General features: G+C 35.8%; 1 protein-coding gene across 6 annotated transcripts in view; it reads left to right on the top strand.

Moving 5' to 3' along the window:
- Window positions 1-17,919, top strand: part of LRRK2 (leucine rich repeat kinase 2) — a 159,702-nt gene that overhangs the window by 88,630 nt on the left and 53,153 nt on the right. For all 6 annotated transcript variants that reach the window (XM_064284381.1, XM_064284380.1, XM_064284384.1 and 3 more), the window contains 8 exons: window positions 2,496-2,697; window positions 3,946-4,034; window positions 8,893-9,080; window positions 9,993-10,147; window positions 11,238-11,384; window positions 11,529-11,720; window positions 12,601-12,747; window positions 16,847-16,947. In XM_064284381.1, the coding sequence (XP_064140451.1) occupies window positions 2,496-2,697; window positions 3,946-4,034; window positions 8,893-9,080; window positions 9,993-10,147; window positions 11,238-11,384; window positions 11,529-11,720; window positions 12,601-12,747; window positions 16,847-16,947 (1,221 nt within the window). The remainder of the gene's footprint in view (window positions 1-2,495; window positions 2,698-3,945; window positions 4,035-8,892; window positions 9,081-9,992; window positions 10,148-11,237; window positions 11,385-11,528; window positions 11,721-12,600; window positions 12,748-16,846; window positions 16,948-17,919) is intronic.

The following is a 17,919-nucleotide window of genomic DNA, read 5'->3' as shown; positions in this document are numbered from 1 at the left end:
TCCTGGGGCAGAGGGTGGAGGGATCAGACAAATGGGAGAGAGTTCTTTCAAAAGGGGAACGTTTAGATCCCTGCAGTAAATTAGACACAAGTACATAACTTTTGCCTAGAGCACTATTCTTCACTGATTCCAGAGGTGTGAGCAGACTCTGCTGCTTGCTCTCTGTGGCTGAGAAAACTGCATTCAGAATGCTACCGCCAACCCCGCCATGGTCATACCAGGGGATTGGGGCTGAGAGGCACCGGTTCCTGCTGAGTCAGGCCCAGCAATTGCTTGCTGCTTCTGAACTGTCTCTCCCTCCCCCTGCTGCTCAGTCCGATTTCTTAACTTTGCCTTTGTTGTTCAGGACTCCTAGCTTGTCATATATAATCTATTTACTTGTTTTTTGGGTCTTTGTTATAAGAGGGACCACTGAAAGCATCTGACTACTCCACCATGTTGACCCTGCCTCACCCATGTATCTTATTTGTTAAAAGGCTGCTTTGAGGGTGAGTTTGTCTTGAAGAAGCCTGGATTTACTTGAAGCAAAGTCTATAAATAAAGTGGTTGGCTCATCAAGCCAGATTAATACTGCTTTTCTCTAATAACAAGGTATCACTAGCAACCAATAAGACCAATTTTCATCCATTGCTTATAAATGAACTCTGAAGGCATCTCCATACAAGGAAGTCAAACTAATGGTTTGAAAAATGGCAAGGTTACTTGCAGAAAGGTATATATTGTTAGTGGATGAATATGTTTTGGCATATTAGTTTGAAAGTCCATTTGATTGCTTTGTAGAACAGTGACCCTTTCAGAGAATCCAGAAGCAGTGAGCCTGCCAGAACTTGCAATTCTTTCTCCCTGAGGGGCTTCAACCTGTATTCAAATAGCAGCTTTTAATCTATTAGAGATTTTTCCCCCTCTCGTTTGTTTTTCATCTTTTCTTTTTCTCTTGGCTCTTCTCTAATCTTTCCCTGTCTCACCCTTATTAACTTGTGTCTATGCCTACCCTTTAGAATAAATATATTTGTTTTTGTTTTGTTTTGTTTGGGCTTTTGGTAACCTGAAAATCATTCTAAAAGGCAATAGGACAAAACAAAGGTCTATGCCAATAATACTGCTTTTGGTCCTGTCTAGCTCATTTTCAAAGCTGGATTCTTATTGGCCCTGTGACCCAGCCCTGTCAAGTTCACCCTTTTGCTATTTATATGCTTTCTGTGAGAATATTTATTTAATTCTATGTATAGATTTTTTTTAAATAGATTTTACTTCATGGGTTAAAATCTAAACTTCAATCTGAGCTTTATTTAATCTTAATCTATAAATGATGAGGAGAAGGAATATGAAAAGTACAGGTTATTGGGATTACATCTAATTTTGGGGGCAAGAGATACATTAAAACAATCATTCGAATGACAGTTTGGCGATAATATGGAACTGATGGTTATGGCTGCTGTCAATAATCTCAAGATTCTCCTTTTTCAAGGAGATAAAGAATAGGTTATATATTTGCTATTGTTGAATAAAATCCAATTTTAAATTATTATAAGTTTAAGAATTTCAGTAGAAATTCTGGTACATATTATCAGGAAAAAAAGATATACAATTTTCATGTGTCCAGAAATGGTGAGACATTGCCATCTGGTGGTCCTCAAAGGCATTTTAGTTACTATTTTTAGAGTTGCCTGTCTATTATAGGGTCGCTGATTCAGAATTGACTTGATGGCAATGAGTTTGAGTTTTTGTCTATTTCTTTTTTTTTGTCTATTTAAAATTAGATTTTCAAGAAAAAAAGGGGGTGGGGAGGAACTAGAAGAGATATTTTTAATATAGAAACTGTCATCTTAAAGCCATTCTTTAAAAAAAACTTTTTATGTATTACTCAATTAGTGGGTAATGTTTACGTTTTGAGTATAACAGACCAGCGATAACGGTTTCATCAGTATCATTGGTGCTTAGAGTATTTCTCCTTTTCCTGAGTTCAAGATTCCAGTGAGAAAGCTTAGCTTGGGTGAGATTTCATGTCTGTCTCCAGGCTTCATTGTTGGTATGTACATTCCACCAATATAACATTTTCAAATAATAAGCACACAATGTAATGTTTTACTCTAGGGTCTGGATGTTTTCATCTAGTACATAAATAAGGTGAAAAACCTCTTGTAATACAGATTTCTTATGCTAGCATGTTTATTGCATATAAATTCAATGTTTTAAAAAATAGAAAATTCTTCATTTATGATTAGTGATTTAGCCTAGTTTTTTTCTGGATAACTGGATAAATATATTTCCATACTATTTTGATTTTTTTTTCCAAACTAGCTAATTTTAGTTCCATCTTCTTTATTTGTTCCTTACCATTTAAATAGCTTCACATCACATTTTGATTTTATTTAAAAATGCACTTCTGAATGATACACCCTTTTCTGTAAAAGTTATTAGCATCGAATTTACCAACCACCTGACGAATGTATGAATAAAATAGATTTTTAAGCTTGTCATTTGCAATTACATAGATCCGAGACCAACCTGTTGTTGGGCAGCTGATTCCAGACTGCTATGTAGAACTTGAGAAAATCATTTTATCGGAGCGTAAAAACGTGCCAATTGAATTTCCTGTAATTGACCGGAAACGCTTATTACAACTAGTGAAAGAAAATCAGCTGCAGCTAGATGAAAATGAGCTTCCTCATGCAGTTCACTTCCTAAATGAATCAGGTTTGTGTATGTTTCATATGTTTTCAAAACCTGGCTGTGGTAATTTATAAAAATGTATTTGCACGTTACATAAAGTTTGCATTCTAAGCTTAGCAGAAAAACCAAAAAACCCGTTGCCATCGAGTTGATTCCGACTCAAGAGACCCCATAGGCGAGAATAGAACTGCCCTATAGAGTTTCCAAGGGGTGCCTGGTGGATTCAAACTGCCAACGTTTTGGTTAGCAGCCGTAGCACTTAACCACTATGCCACCAGGGTTTCCAAACTTAATAGCGGAAAAAAAAATATATGTGAAATTCTTTAATAAGCCCCTGATTTTGTCTTTTTGAAAGATCATCGTGTGCATTGATGTTAAGTCACGTGTCATGTTTTAAGAAAAAAACAAAACAAAAACAAGTTTTACAAATCATCTAAGGATTTGTATCATAAAAAGAGTCCTGAGCAGGACTGAGTTCTAAAACTTGGCTTTACTCTTGAAGTGTTGTGGGACCCTGTGTACAGGACCTAAGTTTTCATAGAATCAAATGAATTTATTGTGCGTGAAAGTGAAAGTTATTTGTATACTATAGAGGAAAAACTTTATCGGGGTGGTCCAGCTGGCGCACTTAGAGAATCAATGGTTGCCTGACACGATGCAGCAAGTGGGTGGCAGATCTTGCTGTGTTGTACCACTTGTCATCATGGTCTAGCAGACACAAACTTTGCCTGACTTCAGTGCTAATTGTGTGTTTGATCAGTATTACCTTGCTAGAAATGTGTCAGTTGATTTATAATACTAGAATAAATGGCTGAGAGGCTGCTTTTGATCCCCAGATTCTGTGATGTGAAAAATATACTCACATGGATTATATTTTGTTCTTTTTTCCCATCGTTCTTAAACCAGTAGCTTCCTGAGACAGGCTGTGCTTCTTATCTGTATTTGATAACAAGATATGTCTTTGTCGTGTATATATAGAAAATCAAAAAGTAAATTATGAATTTCTATTTTTGTGTAAATATATGCTATGCAATGTACTGTCTCAAATATACTGCATATGATAGTTTTACATAGTTAAAAATTTATTCTTTGTAATAATGGGACATTAGAGCTTTAACACCAAGATGCTCAGGTGCTAGTCCCAGTTCTGCTGTTATTATGCTGGAATTTGCTCGTCTGTAAAATGAGGGGTGACTAGATTCTCTCTAAAGCCCTTTGAAAGTTGTATATTGTAGGTTCCTTGTTTCACTGTTTGACAAATTTTTACTACAGGGGTCCTGCTTCATTTTCAAGACCCAGCACTGCAGCTAAGTGACTTATACTTTGTGGACCCCAAGTGGCTTTGTAAAGTTATGGCACAGGTTGGTGTCTATTTTTGTGGCATGGGGTTATGAATGAAGCGTAGAACAGATGGTAGGTACTCAAATCATTGAAGACTTTAGATTTCATGTTCAGTTAAGGTAGAGCTATTGTAAATATAGAAAACTTAGGAAACTTTGCATTGAATACTGTTTAAAGGGGAGCTTTATGGAAGAAGGTAAAATCTCTTAAGAGTTCATTTTCATCTCTTGTTTCCAAGTCAGAGACATGTTTTACATCACTTTGTTCTATGCTGCTTTTTTAGATCCAGGTATCTTTGGCTTGGTTATTGACTTAGTAAATAGAATGAAGGCTTTGTGAAAATTTTTGATACATATTTGCATGTGTGTGTGTTTATGTATATATATATATGAAAGTCACTGTATATGTAAGAAAATTGGATTGATAAGTCTGTGAAACCTCTGTCTAGACAACATGGAGGAGAGTTTTGGCTCTTGAGTGGAATGTGATTAATTGGTCTGATCTCTAAATGCTTACGATTTTGAAAATTTTGCATAGTGGTAGTTATGGCTACCTTTTCCTAATTTATATTTCATATGGAAAATGATTTATTTTCTCAATGATAATCCATTAATTATGAGTTTATATTGATTAGTTGTAATTATCCAGCTCTATAGGTTTGCCATAGAAAACCACTTGAGCAGAACATTCTAGCTCAGGGTTTCTCAGCCTTGGTACTATTGACATTTTGGATCAGATAATTCTTTGTTGTGTATTATAGGACTCCGTCCTTTACATGCCGGTAGCACCCTCCCAGTTATGACAACAAAAATGGCTCCAGATGTTGACAAATGTCCCCTAAGGGGAAAAGGTCACCCCAGTTAAGAACCACTGCCATTAACTTAATCATGAGCTGGGGTGAGCTGGGGGAGAATGTCTCTAGCATGTATATATAAAAAAAGCAAACCCATTGCCGTCAAGTTGATTCTGACTCATAGCTGCCCTATAGCGGTACACACTAAATATAAATAAACAAACAAACAAACAAACCAAACCCATTGCCACTGAGTCGACTCCAACTCATAGTGACCATATAGGGCAGAGTAGAACTGCCCCACAGCGTTACAAGGAGCAGCTGGTAGATTCAAACTGTCGACCTTTTAGTTAGCAGCCATAGCTTTTAACCACTACACCGCCAGGTTTTCCATTGCATGTATACTGGCAATTCTTTTGTTTTTGAGTATAATTTATAGTTTTGCATAAAACTCCATGAGCCCTAAAATGATTGTATCTTCTTACATTAGAAATATCCCTCGCCCCACCCCCGCAAAAAAAAAAAAAATTTGTGAGACCTAGGCACCATGCCTACTGTGCACAGTGGGTAAGTCATCCCTACCAAGACATAATAAATCAGGTTTTCTCAGGTGTAAGGAAAAAAAGAAAGAAAGAAATATCCCTCCCAATTAAACCGTAATGGCAATTAAATTTCCTTGGATAATCTTAAGTAACAGTAGCTTAACTTCATCTAAGGGGAAATAGGAAGCTGTTTTGAAAAAGGAACTCAGTTGAGGTTAAATCCTGCAACATGGAACTTGAGAGCTTATCAAAGCATTACTGTAATTGGGACTTAATTTCAATGTCAGTTATTAATATTTTGTTAGATATTTTTAAGTTCAATTTTCATCCTGCACAAATATTGTGGAAAGTATGACTTCACTCATCTACTAACTGGTAATGGAACCAGTAAAGTCCAGTGGTCAAGAGCCTAAGCTCTGGAACCAGCCTGACCTGTGTTCAAATCTCTTCTAAACACTTGCTAGCTTTGCAACCCTTAGAGCATTTCTTAAGTTTTTAAGCCTTCGTTTCTTCTTTTGCAAAATATCTATAATAACAATATTAGGATTGTTAAGAGATTAAATGAGATGATATATGTGAGGCTATTAACATATTGCCTCAGTTCAGTGGAAGTAACCAATAAATGTTCACTACTTTTATAAATGACCTGTTTGGTAATTTAAGGTTCATTGTTTTTTAAACAGTGAAGATATGCTCACATAGTTTTAGAGAGTGTTCCAGATATGGTGCCAAATCAAAAATATGTGTCAGTAGATGCAGCTGGTCCAGTAAAGTGATTTTTAAATATACCCTGAAGGTTTTGTTGTTCTTGGCGGAACACTAACTATCAGAAACTATCCAAATTATGTATCATCAAGAAAGAGCTAAAAGTTACATTAAAAAGTGGTATGTTTCCGTGTGAGTTTGGAAACATTTAAAGTTGGACAGCTCTGGGTGATATGAGGGCAGGAGTACTTTACTCAGTAGTGGTTTGCATCAGAATAACCTGGGGAGCTTTTTTTTTTTTTAAAAAAAAAAAAAAGAAAAAGCAGATTTCCAAACAGCAGACACTATGACTGTAATAAAATCCCTGAAGGTTCTGCGGGGTAATTAAGATAAAACACCATGAAAGCTTTTCTTCTCATTAGCATAGATATACTATAAGCTTCCCAATTTAAGTGAAAATTAAGTCGAGAATTTGAAAACTCGAAGTTATTTTGCAAAACAGGTCTAAAGGGTCAGTTAAAGGATAATTTAAATTTCTTATTAATGTAAAAAATAAATATCATTTTTATTTAGGTTGATAAATTGAAATATAATGTGATTTTCATGAAGCTCTAAAGAGAATAAAAGTTATAAATAACCAAGTGAAAACAAGAACCGCTTGCCTGACACACATCAAAATAAATGGGGATATTCACCTCCATTCATCAAGGTGAAGGCAGGAATAGCATCATGGTGCAGAACTCTAATGAGCCCACCCACTGTCTAAGTGCCCCAAGCTGTTAGGTCGCTACAATAATTGACGAAGTTTCTGTCAAGGCATAGAGAAGTTTGCAAAACTCATTTAGCTACATCATAAAAGAGATATGAAAGAGAATTATTGAATTAATCATTTGGAGCATTAAAAAAAAAACTTGCATAGTTATTTAATCTTGATAAAAATACGTGCAAGAAATACAGAAGAGTTTGGAAAATCCTTTCCTTGAATAAGAACATAGGTTAGTAACGCAAGTTACTAGGTCGAAGGAATGTTAGGAGATCTTTTAAAGCTGATAACATTAAGATAATGTTTCTTAGTCTTATTGCTGTGTAACAAGCCATTCCAAATTTGGAGGTGTAAAACATCAACAATTTATTAGCTTTCACAATTCTCTGGGTTGACTGGCCTCAGCTGAGTGGTTCTGCTCCACATGGTGTCATGGTGTTGGCTAGGGTCATTCAGTTGGCTCCATTCATCTGAGCTGGGCTGGAAGGTCCAAAAAGGCCACACTTGTACTTCTGGTGTCTTAATGTTTCTCCATGTGGACTCTCATATGGCTACCTTGGGCTTCCTCACAGCATGATGATCTTTGAGGAATTGGACATCTTGCATTGTAGTTGGCTTCCAAAAGGAAGGAAGCAGAAGTTGCCAGTCCTCTTAAAAGCTAGACCCGGACCTGGTAAAATGTTACTTCTGCCACATTCTAGTGGTCAAAATAAGCCCAAGGCCAGCCCAGATTCAAGCAAGGAGAAATGGACTCCACTTCCTGATGTGTTGAGCAGCATGCACACATAGGGAGCGAAGGAATCGATGGTGGCTATCTTTAGAAACTACCTACCGTGACACAGTGGTTAACAACTATAGCTGCTAACCAAAAGGTTGACAGTTCGAATCCACCAGCCGCTCCTTGGAAACACTATGGGGCAGTTCTACTCTGTCCTATAGGGTCACTATGAGTTGGAATCAACTTGACAGCAGTTTTTCGGGGCTTTTTTACCACAAATAATAAGTAAAAATGAATGTTTCGTAATGCTTACCATATGTCTAGTGCTGTTGTCAATTCTTTTCAAGATTTCATTTAAAAAAATAAAGCACAAACCACTTTTTAAATGAATTTCCTACATTAAAAAACAGGAGTAGATAATAATGATAACATATGAGGACTTACTCTGTGAAAAATTGTCTTAAGTGTTTTGCATATCTTGCACACTTTATCTTATTTTATTCTCATACCAATCTAAGGCACAATCACTTTTATCATCTCATTTTATAGAGAAGGAAAGTGTAGGATAAAGAAACTAAATGCCTTTCCCAAGTTCACACAGCTAGTAAGAAGCAGAGCCTGAATTTTAACCTGGGTTCTTCTGACTTTTATTCCTAGTTGCTATGACAACCATCAAAGGAAAAATGGTATCTGCATCAGAATCATCTGGGTTGCTTGTTAAAAAGGCAAATTCCCAGCCTCACCCTAAGCTACTGACCTAGATTCTGGGAGCGGAGTCCATAAAAATGCAGTTGTTACTTTGAAAGTCTTTAAACTGTGCTACACTGCCACACTTACTATTGATGGAAACCATCTCTTATTATATAAATGTAATGTCTCTATGGAAAGTTTAAGGTTCATTGGTTTCAGAGGATCTCAATAATTTCTGATCCAAATTCATTCTCTTTATTCAACAATGTGTTTTGGGGGGTAGAGAGTTCTGTCACGAGGTAGGCCAGCTCTTCCATGGTATGGGAAATAGATGAATAAGACATAGTTCCTAACCTCAAGGAAATGAGAAGAGGAGGTATTATTCAGGGATTTTCAAGGTTTATTGGAAGCCTAGGATTGTCTACTTTTGAAAAAGGAGGAGGTGGAGAAATCTGCTGGCTGTAATGTGGCACTGGCCTGGTGAAGATAGGTTGTAGGGATGATGCCTGGCTGGGCTTCTAGGCTATAATGCTACTGGAAAGATTAGGTCCCTTGTTGTACTTAACAATATTAAAATTGTTCTGATCATTTTCACTGAGCAAAGAGACATAAAATTATGAGCTCTTCAAAAAATGAATTCTAGTGAATATGTGTTTAAATCTTTCAGATTTTGACAGTGAAAGTGGAAGGCTGTCCGAAACATCCTAAGGGAATTATTTCACGTAGAGATGTGGAAAAATTCCTTTCAAAGAAAAGGAGATTTCCAAAGAACTACATGTCACAGTACTTTAAACTCCTAGAAAAATTTCAAATTGCCTTGCCAATAGGAGAAGAATATTTGCTGGTTCCAAGCAGGTAACTCGCAACTTCAGAATATAATTACTGTGTGGAAATTCACCATTTATTATATTGTTTTAATCATCAAAGTAACTTTGGTCTATGATATATGATTAAATATATATTGTTTTTTGCCTTTTGTGTCAGCTTTTACTGAAGCCTAACATTTGCTTTTAATGAAAACACTGCATTTGATGCTTTAAAGATACAGTAAATGACTTCTAAAATATTGCAATATAGTTAAGAAGGTAAATCTGCAAAGAAGTCAAGTAGAAAATGTAAAATTGGCTTATTTTATGTATGTAATTACCGTTTGCCCTAAGATTGCTTAAATTATTTAAGAAGTAATTATTTAAGGAAGGTAAGTAGTGCAGATTATTTTACATATATACATATATGTATACATATATATGTACATGGTACTGAGAAAGTCTTTAATTATGGCAGAAAATTGTCAGAGGAGAAAGACATCACAATAGAGGCCTAAGTTCTAGCATGTCTTGTGGAGTTTTTTCTTATTGCTTTATAAGCACATGGGAAATTTTGTAAATGCTGTAAAGTAATATGACACTAAAAAATACAAATTGCGTTGAATGGATGGCAGCCAGTTCTAACAATAGATATACTTCTTTTTTCTAGGATATGTACTTTTTTCAAGTTTTATGTAACTCCTGAATATTTGCCTATATATAAGTAATTATAATGATTTATTTTTTTTATATATTAGTGTATATAGGATTACTGAAAAAATTTCATGCATTTATTACACTTGAGCATGCTTTGAATTGATAAAATGATCACTGAATCTTTTACCTAGAAAGAGCATGTAACAAAAAAATTACAAAAAAGTACAGTTGCTTCACGTTTATCTTCATCGATTACATCGATTCTTTTACGAAGCCATACAATGATGGTGTCCTTTCCTTTTAGTTTGTCTGACCACAGGCCTGTGATAGAGCTTCCCCATTGTGAGAACTCTGAAATTATTATTCGACTATATGAAATGCCTTATTTTCCAATGGGATTTTGGTCTAGATTAATCAATCGATTACTTGAAATTTCACCTTACATGCTTTCAGGAAGAGGTAAGTATTTAGTGCAGACATAGTATTCAGAGAAATTTGGGAAAAAAAATACTGAAGTTAATAATATGCCATTTTCCAGAGTTTACTTCTTTTCAAGGCAGCTGAAAATCAGATAATAAGCCCATAAGACCTCAGAGTAGCCAGTATAAAGACACACATGGACGTATAAACTCATGCAATGTGTTGGGAAGAAAATTCTCAGGTCCTCATCCTAAGTACATTTGTTGTTTTTAGACATAGCGTCAACAAGTATGAATATCTTGCTTTCCAAACCAAAGCAAACTAGAAACAGCAATTTTAAAAGGTGGGGATCGCTAGAGAGAGTCATTGGTTTAAACATACAAAACAAAACAAATTGAAAAAATAAAAGCAAGAAATGGCCATTGAATGGTCAAGGCAGTGAGGGGAAGTTTTTTTTTTTTTTTTTTTTTAAGTCATCAAGTATAACAGGCCCCAGGCACTCAGTGTAGGTATTGTAATAGCCCTACTCTACTGCTTTTTTTTACTGCACAATCCTTGAGGGATTTAAGACAAAGAAAAAATATGTATATAATGTTTATAATATTAGCTCTTCCTTCTGGGTCAATGAGGTATTTTACTGCTCCAAAAGGAAAATATCTTTTTTTTTGGTAAAATTCAGCTTTACGCAGATGTTACTGTATTTGAAAATAAACCTTATTTTACATGGTATTAATCAAGATACAGGTAATTATACTACATTAAAACATTCAGGAAGTTCTTGTTTGAGCATGATAACCAATTTGTTTTTAAAAGTTATGAGAACTTATGATTCTCTTTCTTCATCTACTAAGCACATTTAGTTACTTAACACCGTGAGCCTGAAATATATCTTAGGTTGTCCACTGGTATTTATTTTACTGCAAAAAACCCCAGTAAAAAGTAAAAGATAAAATACTTAATACATTTAATAGCTATGAATGAGAACTCTGGATGTATCATTAAAGATCCCAATACATTCCTTCAAACCAAACTGATCTGCATTCATATTACGTATCGTGCAATATTTTTCCCTTTAATACATGAAACGGTTAATAATGGTTACATTCGGGTCCTTTTAAACTTCCTTCAGAACGAGCACTTCGCCCAAATAGAATGTACTGGCGACAAGGCATCTACTTGAATTGGTCTCCGGAAGCTTATTGCCTGGTAGGATCCGAAGTCTTAGATTATCACCCAGAAAGTTTCTTAAAAATTACAGTTCCTTCTTGTAGAAAAGGTAAGGAAATGGATTCAAAAACTTTGAATTGTACCGCCAAAGAAATTGAAGCATTTCTCTTCACTATGCAGCCCCTGTTTTCTGTCTTTGCAACAGAATGAGGTGTAGACAGGGTGTTGATGAATTCTTGTTTGGTTTATATAGGTTGTATCCTTTTGGGCCAAGTCGTGGATCACATTGATTCTCTCATGGAGGAATGGTTTCCTGGGCTACTGGAAATTGATATTTGTGGTGAAGGAGAAACTCTGCTGAAGAAATGGGCATTGTATAGTTTTAATGATGGTGAAGAGCATCAAAAAATCTTATTGGATGACCTGATGAAGAAAGCAGAAGAAGGCATGTGTTGATGTAACCTAGAAGTGTTTTTAAGTGATTCTTCCATACTTGTGAACTAACTTTTGTAAGAAATGTAACTTTATTCTTATCCCTAATGGATGAATTGAAAGTTACTGCATTTAATTGTAGTGACAGTTCAAAAAAATAGATTATATTTATTACCAATAGTACTCCAAGATTTTATGTTCTCAGTTCAGAAAATATGTTGACTTGAAGGTTTGAATACTGTCTCATTAAGCAGCATAACCTCATCTGCAAAATGGGAATAATTAAGCCTACCTCATAGAATTGTCGTGCAGATTAAAATAGTCAATACATTGAAGAAACTTACCAACATGCCTGTTATATAATAACCCATTGCTGTCAAGTTGATTCTGACTCATAGCAACCCTATAAAAAAAAAAAAAAATAGGACAGTGTAAAACTGCCCCATAGGGTTTCCAAGGCTGTAAATCTTTATAGAAGCAAACTGTCACATCTTTCTTCCATGAAGTGGCTGTTAGCTTCAAACCTCTGACCTTTTGGTTAGTAGCTGAGCGTGTAACCACTGTGCCACCAGGGCTCCTTTTTATGTAAGTACTCCGTGAATGTGGCAGACATAGAGAATGGATGTCTTTCTTCCTAGACATTTGTCAGGTAGTTTAAGGCAGTTCTGATTGAATTAGCCTAAGAAATGGATTTTTTTTTTTTAATTCCAAGTAAACAGATATTGAGTGAACCTTTAAAATTTTCTCGAGTTTTCTAGAGAAAAATGGGATTGATAATAAAACCTAAGGGAGTGATTAGAAATTATAGCTATCTAATTATTTTGGTAAGTCAAAAGCACGAATTTATTTATACACTTAAAACATTTTTTTTTTTTCTTTTATCTACTTCTCAGGAGACCTCCTAATAAATCCAGATCAACCAAGGCTCACCATTCCAATATCTCAGATCGCTCCTGACTTGATTTTGGCTGATCTGCCTAGAAATATTATGCTGAATAGTGATGAACTGGAATTTGAACAAGCTCCAGAGTTTCTCTTAGGTAACTATTTTTTGTTGGTTTGAGAGTAAAAATTAGTCAGGCTTTGAACCAGTTCAAACTGGTTCAGTCATGGCCAACAAAGCAAAACTGGAACAGACACAAATTTTTTAAATTTGGGTGATTCAGAACACAACCAGAATGGGAAAAACTGTAGGTCGAAGCCCTGGAATGGGAGATTAGGAAGAGGCATAGTGAGCCCTTTCAGGAGCCTGATGTGTGAGACTGGATTATTGCTGGGACTGAGGGGAGCAATACATATTTAAAGCAACATGATCGACTGCCATCTTTGAGTAGGGTACGTTGTTTTCAACTCTGTGCAAAATCGAACTGGCTAGAGATTTGATTGCTATGCAATGCATATGCTGTGCTTGTTTTCCAATAGGGAGATTAAATTTCTAGCAGGGCTTTGACCTGTAATTTTTCCCATTTTGCTTATGGTTCCAGTTCACCCACATTTAAAAATTTGGGGTCTGCTCCAGTGTTGCTTCCTCAGCTGTGGTTGAACCGAGAAGAACTGGTTCAAAGCCCTGAAATTATTTTCTATAATTTAGAAAATATTCAGATATCTTGATTAGATCCCCAAAGACTTTTAGTATCTTCATGCATTTGTTTATAATGTTTTTTGGTTGAAATTATGTATTTTAAAATGATACCATGTTATAGACTTGGAATTGCTTTCTATAGACTCGTGTAAACTAGGATCGGTATGAACATGTGCTATCATGGGGGCACAAATATTTCTGAAATTATGTCCTTGCATTCACTTTAATTGCTAGGGATGAGGGAGGCAGATAAAGGGATTTTTCACTGAGCTATGTGAAGCAACCATTTTTCAGCCTCATCAGAATAAATAAAGCACCTCATAAAAGAGTACCTCTGTGTACTCATAGCAGCAGTTTTGTTACTCAGTATGACAATGCTGAATTCTCATAAAACTATTCATTAAAAAAACAATTTGGTTGACAATGACAACTCGAAAGATAGGAAACTTCAGGGGCAGTGAGTTAATGTTAATGGGGGAGGAGTAATTTGGAAAAGGAGGAGACTGGTTGCACAACTTAAAGAATATAATCAAGGTCACTGAATTGCAACGTAGACACTGTTGAACTGGCGTATGTTCCACTGTGTATATTCTCAACAACAATAACAAAAAAATTATTTTTTAAAAATTGGGATTAAAAATATTTGAAGCTTTAAACTGGTCCATACTCAAGTTCTAAACATTTCCGGGAGTCATTGTGAGACTATTAAGAGCACTAGGTTGATTTAATGTAAAGTATTGAAGAACATTCTGCCTTATTTTGTGTGAAATTTGTTGTTGTGCATGTTTACATTTAATTTTAACTAAATTGCTATGAAAAGAATACCTAAAATCCATCTGTGAGGATATAACATTATTAACCAAAATTATTCAGAATTTGGAACATGACATATAAGATAAATAATTCCTTCGTACCTCTTCATGTTGATTGGGAAATTCAGAATGAATTTAAATGCTCCGGAACTCTGTAAGTACATATATTAGTAATATTGAAGTAACATAAAATGTTGGATTGTCAAAACCAAATCTTAGTTCTTACCTACAAGAACCAGACGTGGCGTATCCTTCTTTGAAGGAGTCCAAAACAATCGAGCACAGCTTCCAAAAACAATCTCCTGCATTAAGATGCAATCTCCTTCGTTAAGATGTGTTTCAGATTAGCAGACATGTGTTTTTGCAATGTGTATAGAAATGTTTACAAAAATTATTTTGAAGTATTTTTGGAGCCCTGGTGATACTGTGGAAACCCTGGTGGCATAGTAGTTAAGTGCTACCACTGCTAACCAAGAGGTCAGCAGCTCAAATTTCTTTCCCAGTTAGATGTCATGCATACATCACAAACACACAGGTTTTAGCCCTTTTTCTGCTCCACGTCACCTGAAGTATGTGGCAGCATATGTTGTTATTGTTAGGTGCTGTCAAGTCACTTCTGACCCTTGGCAACCACATGTACTGCAGAATGAAACACTGCCTGGTCCTGCGCTATCCTCACAGCTGTTGCTATGTTTGAGCCCGTTGTTGCAGCCACTGTGTCAATCCATCTTGTTGAGGGTCTTCCTCTTTTGCTGACCCTCTACAAGCATAATATCCTTCTCAAGGGACTGATATGACAGTGATTCTCAAAGATAGAAATCTCTACTTCTCCCACTTGAGATTCTGATATGTCTCCCTAGATTGTGTTTCTTGTCTTTGTTAAATTTTTCTTTATTGTAGGTTGCTGTCTGGATTGAGGGGACCCAGGACAGGACCCATCTATTCTTTAGCTTTCCATCTCTTCTCCCCATTCTCTTCCTTCCCTCTGCACTTGCTTTCTTTCTCTTTTTCCTCTCCTTTTTGACTCAATCCTATTTCTGATTCCAATACTTAACTGTTCCTATAGCTTTAATTTTCCCTTCAAACTCTTGATGCTAATGGTATTAATGACTGGTTTTAAAAGTTGAATATTTATTGCTTGCTAGAGGGACAGGATGGAAGGTTAGCAAACTAATAAGACACAAATAATATTTTCAACATGTTTACAATCTAGTAGAAGGTATAAGACAGATATTCAAATTAGTAATTTGCTCTTTACTTTTAATGTACATGTTCCTGAGCATAAAAGAATGTATGCTTTTATATGCTTAATTACAGAGATTAAAAATACATTTATTTTCTGGAGATGCATTATTTTAGAGATACATAGTTTCACCACTTAGAAATAGTAAGTTTTAATATTATATATTTCCTTCTTTTGTGTGTATTCATTTAATTCCATTCATCAAGTGACTATACTTTCAAGGACTTTAGAAGTACCATAAATGTCGTAGTAATAACGATTTAATGTAGGTCAGTGAAGAGTGATATTCCATGAGGTTGATCATGGTCAGCTTCTCAGAGGAAGCACTATAGGTATTAGTCCTTATTGTCTTGATAAACTCCCCCAAGGTTGAGAGGATGAAACAGCAGAGCCATTTAAGGAATGGCATAAGCAAAGGAGGGAAGGCAGAAGGTACAAAGCATATTTAGGAAATTTTGGCTATCTCAGTCTTATCTAGAGCAGGGGTTCTCAACCCGGGCTGCTTATTACTATCACCTGGAGAGCTAAAGAGAAAAACAATAACAAAACCCTAATACCTAGTCCCTCCTGGGACTAATTAAATCAGAATATTTGGTGGTGGAGCCCAGATATTATATTTTCAAAAAGCTTCTCAGATGTATTGTGCAGCAAGAACTGAGAGGAGAAGCACAGGAGAAGAGCCTAGAAAATGAGGAGTAGAGTGAGAATGAGAACTAGATAGGGAATTTGGGACCACATGATAAATATGAGGCAGAATTTGGATTTCATTTAGTAGGCAATTAAAATAATTTGTTTTTGAGCAAGAGAGCATCACAATCAAAGCGAAATTAATTTGGCAGGAGAGTATAGAATGAATTGGAGATAATGGACTTGGGAGGCCTCTACAGTCTAGGCAGAAGCTACTAAAGGCATCACACTGATGTGGTGACCATGGAGATAGAAAGGAAGGCATGGGTGTGAGGGAGGCAGCAAAGTGCACCCCAATTAACTGTGGGGCTAGGCATGGGGCAGGGAGTTAAAGATAATTCTTGTATTTTGAGTCCAGAATGACAGAGGAAGTTTGTTTCATTTTTATCAGATATTTAGAAGTTGGAATAAAAATTGGTTTGAAGAAATGATGATGAATGTGGCTTTTGATGGAACGTGATTAAAATTTTAAAAAGCTTGCTAGTGGAAAATTCCAACACAAAGTTATAAATGTAGTATAGAGTTTAGGAGATAGCTTGGGGCTATAAATGAAATATGAGAATGCAGAGAAACACAGAGTCGTAAGAGTAGATGATGTAATTGAGGGGGAGTGTGTACAGGGGAGACTGGGAGGCTGGGGACAAAATCTTTAGGTGTATCTTAGTTCAGGGAGTAGAAGAAGGAACAGATAGCATTAGAGGAGATTTGATTCAATGAAACAAGTAGGTCAGTTTTCTGTTTGGTAGGTATATTTTATTTAGTTTTTCTGCTTGAGCAGGTTAATTTAAGTACTTTGTACTTTTTTTTTCCTAAAGGCGATGGCAGTTTTGGATCCGTTTATCGAGCTACCTATGGAGGAGAAGAAGTGGCTGTGAAGATTTTTAATAAACATACATCACTTAGGCTGTTAAGACAAGTAAGAAATCCAATACCATTATTACATTAAATCTGTTATCTCCTGGAACTCTTGCTTTGTATGCAATTGTGAAAATGGAAAATGATGACCACATTTTCCCCTGAAGTTTACTTGAGTTTATGAAATCCCATATTAAGCCTCCTTTTTTTTCTGGTGTAAAGTTTTGTTTTGTTTCTTCAACTGAAAATGAAGAGAAGGCAGTATTTTGAGATTTCCTGTAATTGTAATACTCAAATTTGATATCAATTCGTTTTATAAGACTCATCTACACACCTTCTTTTACGTTACAGTGGTTAAACATCAGGCTGCTAACCAAAAGGTCGGTAGTTCAAATCCACCAGCTGCTCCCTGGAAACCCTATGAAGCAGTTCTATTCTGCCCTACAGGGACGCTATGAGTCAGAATCGACTCAATGGCAATGAGTTTTTTGAGTCTTATACTACTCAAAGTGTAGTCTGTGGACCAGCAACAGGGTATTACTTTGGAGTTTGTTAGAAATGTAGAATCTTGGGCCCTGTTAGGGGTATATTTTTTGTCCCTAGTATTCTATACTGCTCAGACTTCAACTGCTTCTGCCTACTTCCAGACCTGAAGCACAGCAAGCTCTTGACTTCAGGTCTTGTTTACCTCAGATTTCTCTTTCATATTCTGATCCACAGAGAAATTGTTTTTTCTTTTTATTAAGCATAACATCTATGTGTTCAGAGTGAAAGGAGCAGTTTAAAACATGATCTTACTGTGCTAATTTGATTGGAGGTCAGACATCTTAAAGCAGAGCTCTGATTGATAAGATTGTACTTCTCTTTTTCTAGATTTGTCAACTTTAAACATAGTCTATTGACTTCTTACCACAAAAGATGAGGGCGGTCAGCACACTTATGCTATCTCCCATTTCCCCTCCCTGTCTACTTCCTGATTTTTGCAATTATTTGCTTACATTAGGTTTTCTAATGTAGTAACCACTGTAACTTA

The sequence above is a fragment of the Loxodonta africana genome, chromosome 4, assembly GCF_030014295.1.
Source record: "Loxodonta africana isolate mLoxAfr1 chromosome 4, mLoxAfr1.hap2, whole genome shotgun sequence".
In the NCBI taxonomy this organism is placed as follows: domain Eukaryota; kingdom Metazoa; phylum Chordata; class Mammalia; order Proboscidea; family Elephantidae; genus Loxodonta; species Loxodonta africana.
This window is presented reverse-complemented; position numbering and strand designations above follow the sequence as displayed.